The sequence below is a fragment of the Pteropus vampyrus genome, unplaced genomic scaffold (assembly GCF_000151845.1).
Source record: "Pteropus vampyrus isolate Shadow unplaced genomic scaffold, Pvam_2.0 Scaffold236, whole genome shotgun sequence".
NCBI classification, from domain to species: domain Eukaryota; kingdom Metazoa; phylum Chordata; class Mammalia; order Chiroptera; family Pteropodidae; genus Pteropus; species Pteropus vampyrus.
The window spans coordinates 2,701,772-2,703,442 of record NW_011889017.1 but is presented as its reverse complement, the minus strand read 5'-3'; the positions used below and the strand labels follow the sequence as shown (position 1 = coordinate 2,703,442).

General features: G+C 54.8%; 1 protein-coding gene across 1 annotated transcript in view; it reads right to left on the bottom strand.

Moving 5' to 3' along the window:
- TEX29 (testis expressed 29) overlaps positions 1-151 on the bottom strand; it is an 11,268-nt gene extending 11,117 nt beyond the window's left edge. Inside the window, exon 1 of the mRNA XM_011373948.2 lies at positions 94-151. Within this exon, the coding sequence (XP_011372250.2) occupies positions 94-151 (58 nt within the window). The remainder of the gene's footprint in view (positions 1-93) is intronic.
- Positions 152-1,671: the final 1,520 nt, after the last annotated feature.

Below are 1,671 nucleotides of genomic sequence, written 5' to 3'. Positions count from 1 at the left end.
AAATAAATTTCTTTGTCTTCCCTTCTAAACCTGGAGAGTAATTGTCAATGCCTTGGGTTGAACCAGGCCCCTCCAGTGGTCTTTTCTCATTACCTGCAAATTTCTTCAGGAGATGCGAGGGGGACTTTTTGAATTCTGGCTCATATCTCATTGTAGCAATTGAAAGACAGCCGAGGGGTCAAGGGAACCTAGGAGAGAGAGCAGTTAGCACGGGCGGGACCTCCAGAGCGGTCTGCAGGCACAGTTAGTGCCAGGAATGGAGGCAGCCAGGCTGACGGCCAGACCAGGTCTCACCTACCAATCACAACCCCGGCTGAGTGCCCCAGCCACGCGTCTCCCAGTCACGCTCCAAGTGGACAACTTTGAATCAAACAAGAAGCTGGCCACCTCCTCCCTCCAGCTGCTCCTGGCCAGTGGAGTGTGGAGCCAGTGGCAGGCCTACTTGCTTGCTGTGATGTCACACAGCCCTGTGATGTCACACAGAGGGCAGGGCTGCGACGCTGGTTGCTGTAGGGCAGTCAGGATGCTCACAGGGCTGAGGAGGGTGGGCGAGCTTTATTTAAAGGCAGGCGTGGCATCAAAAACCCTGCCCTCCTCCAGATTCCGCACCCTGGCCCTATTCCTGTGGGGCACCCGCCCCGTTGCCCAGCCTGGCCCGGCTTCAGAAGCAGGTGTTCGAGTCCTGCCCCTCCCATCCTCACTGCACGGTTCTTCCTGGAGAGCCCACTCGTGCTGGCACTGCAGGGACATAACAGTGAGCAAAACAAAAGTCCCCACCCTCAGAGAATTGTATTCCTGTGGAAGGAGACAGAACAGACATGTCAGATCATACACGTGCTGCGGAGAAAAGAAAAAAATAGAGAGTACTGATCAGGGAGTGCCGGGAGCAGGGAGTGGCTTTGTTTTACAGCGGGCAAGCGGACGGCCTCTGTAGTAGATGGCATCTGAGCAGGTTGGGAAGGAAGTGAGGGAGGGCGCTATGTGGCCATCCTGGAAACGTGTAAGGCTGAAGGACCAGCAAGTGTGACGACGCTCGAGTGAGGCAGGTGTGGTGAATCTGAGCACCCAGAAGGAGAGCAGCGTGGCCGGAGTGAAGTAAGAGACATCACGGAGACTAAATCATGAGCATGTGTGCAGGTCACTGTTCAGGCTTCGGCGCTAAGTGAACAGGGCACTAGGGCAGGATTTGGTGCGGAGGAAAAACTAAATTACATTTTCCCAGCATCATTCTGGCTGTCCTGAAAATAGATGATAAAGAGGCGAGAGGTAGTTTGGGGAATAATGTAATGATCCGGGAGAAAAATAAGCGTGTGCCCGGGGTAGCAACTGGTCGAAGTTCTTTGTATGTCATTTTAGAGTCAACGAGATTGGCTGACAGATTTGTGAGAGGGAACAAGTCAGTGATGAGCCCAAGGGTTTTGCCTGAGAGGCTAGAAGGATGGAGCTGCCACCTTTAAGATGGGCACTCAAATCCGAGTGGACAGGCCAAGCAGATATATTGTTTGAACATCTGGTCGGGGCTGAGGTTCTGGTGGCGTGTGCACAGTGGGCAGCCGACATGGAGAGCTATCAGCATGTGGGAGAGCACCCTGCGGAGCCCGCACTGGAGGGGCCCTGGACTAGCGGGGAGGCCGGGTGGCGGGAAGCACAGCCTGTCTCGGTGTCCCAGAA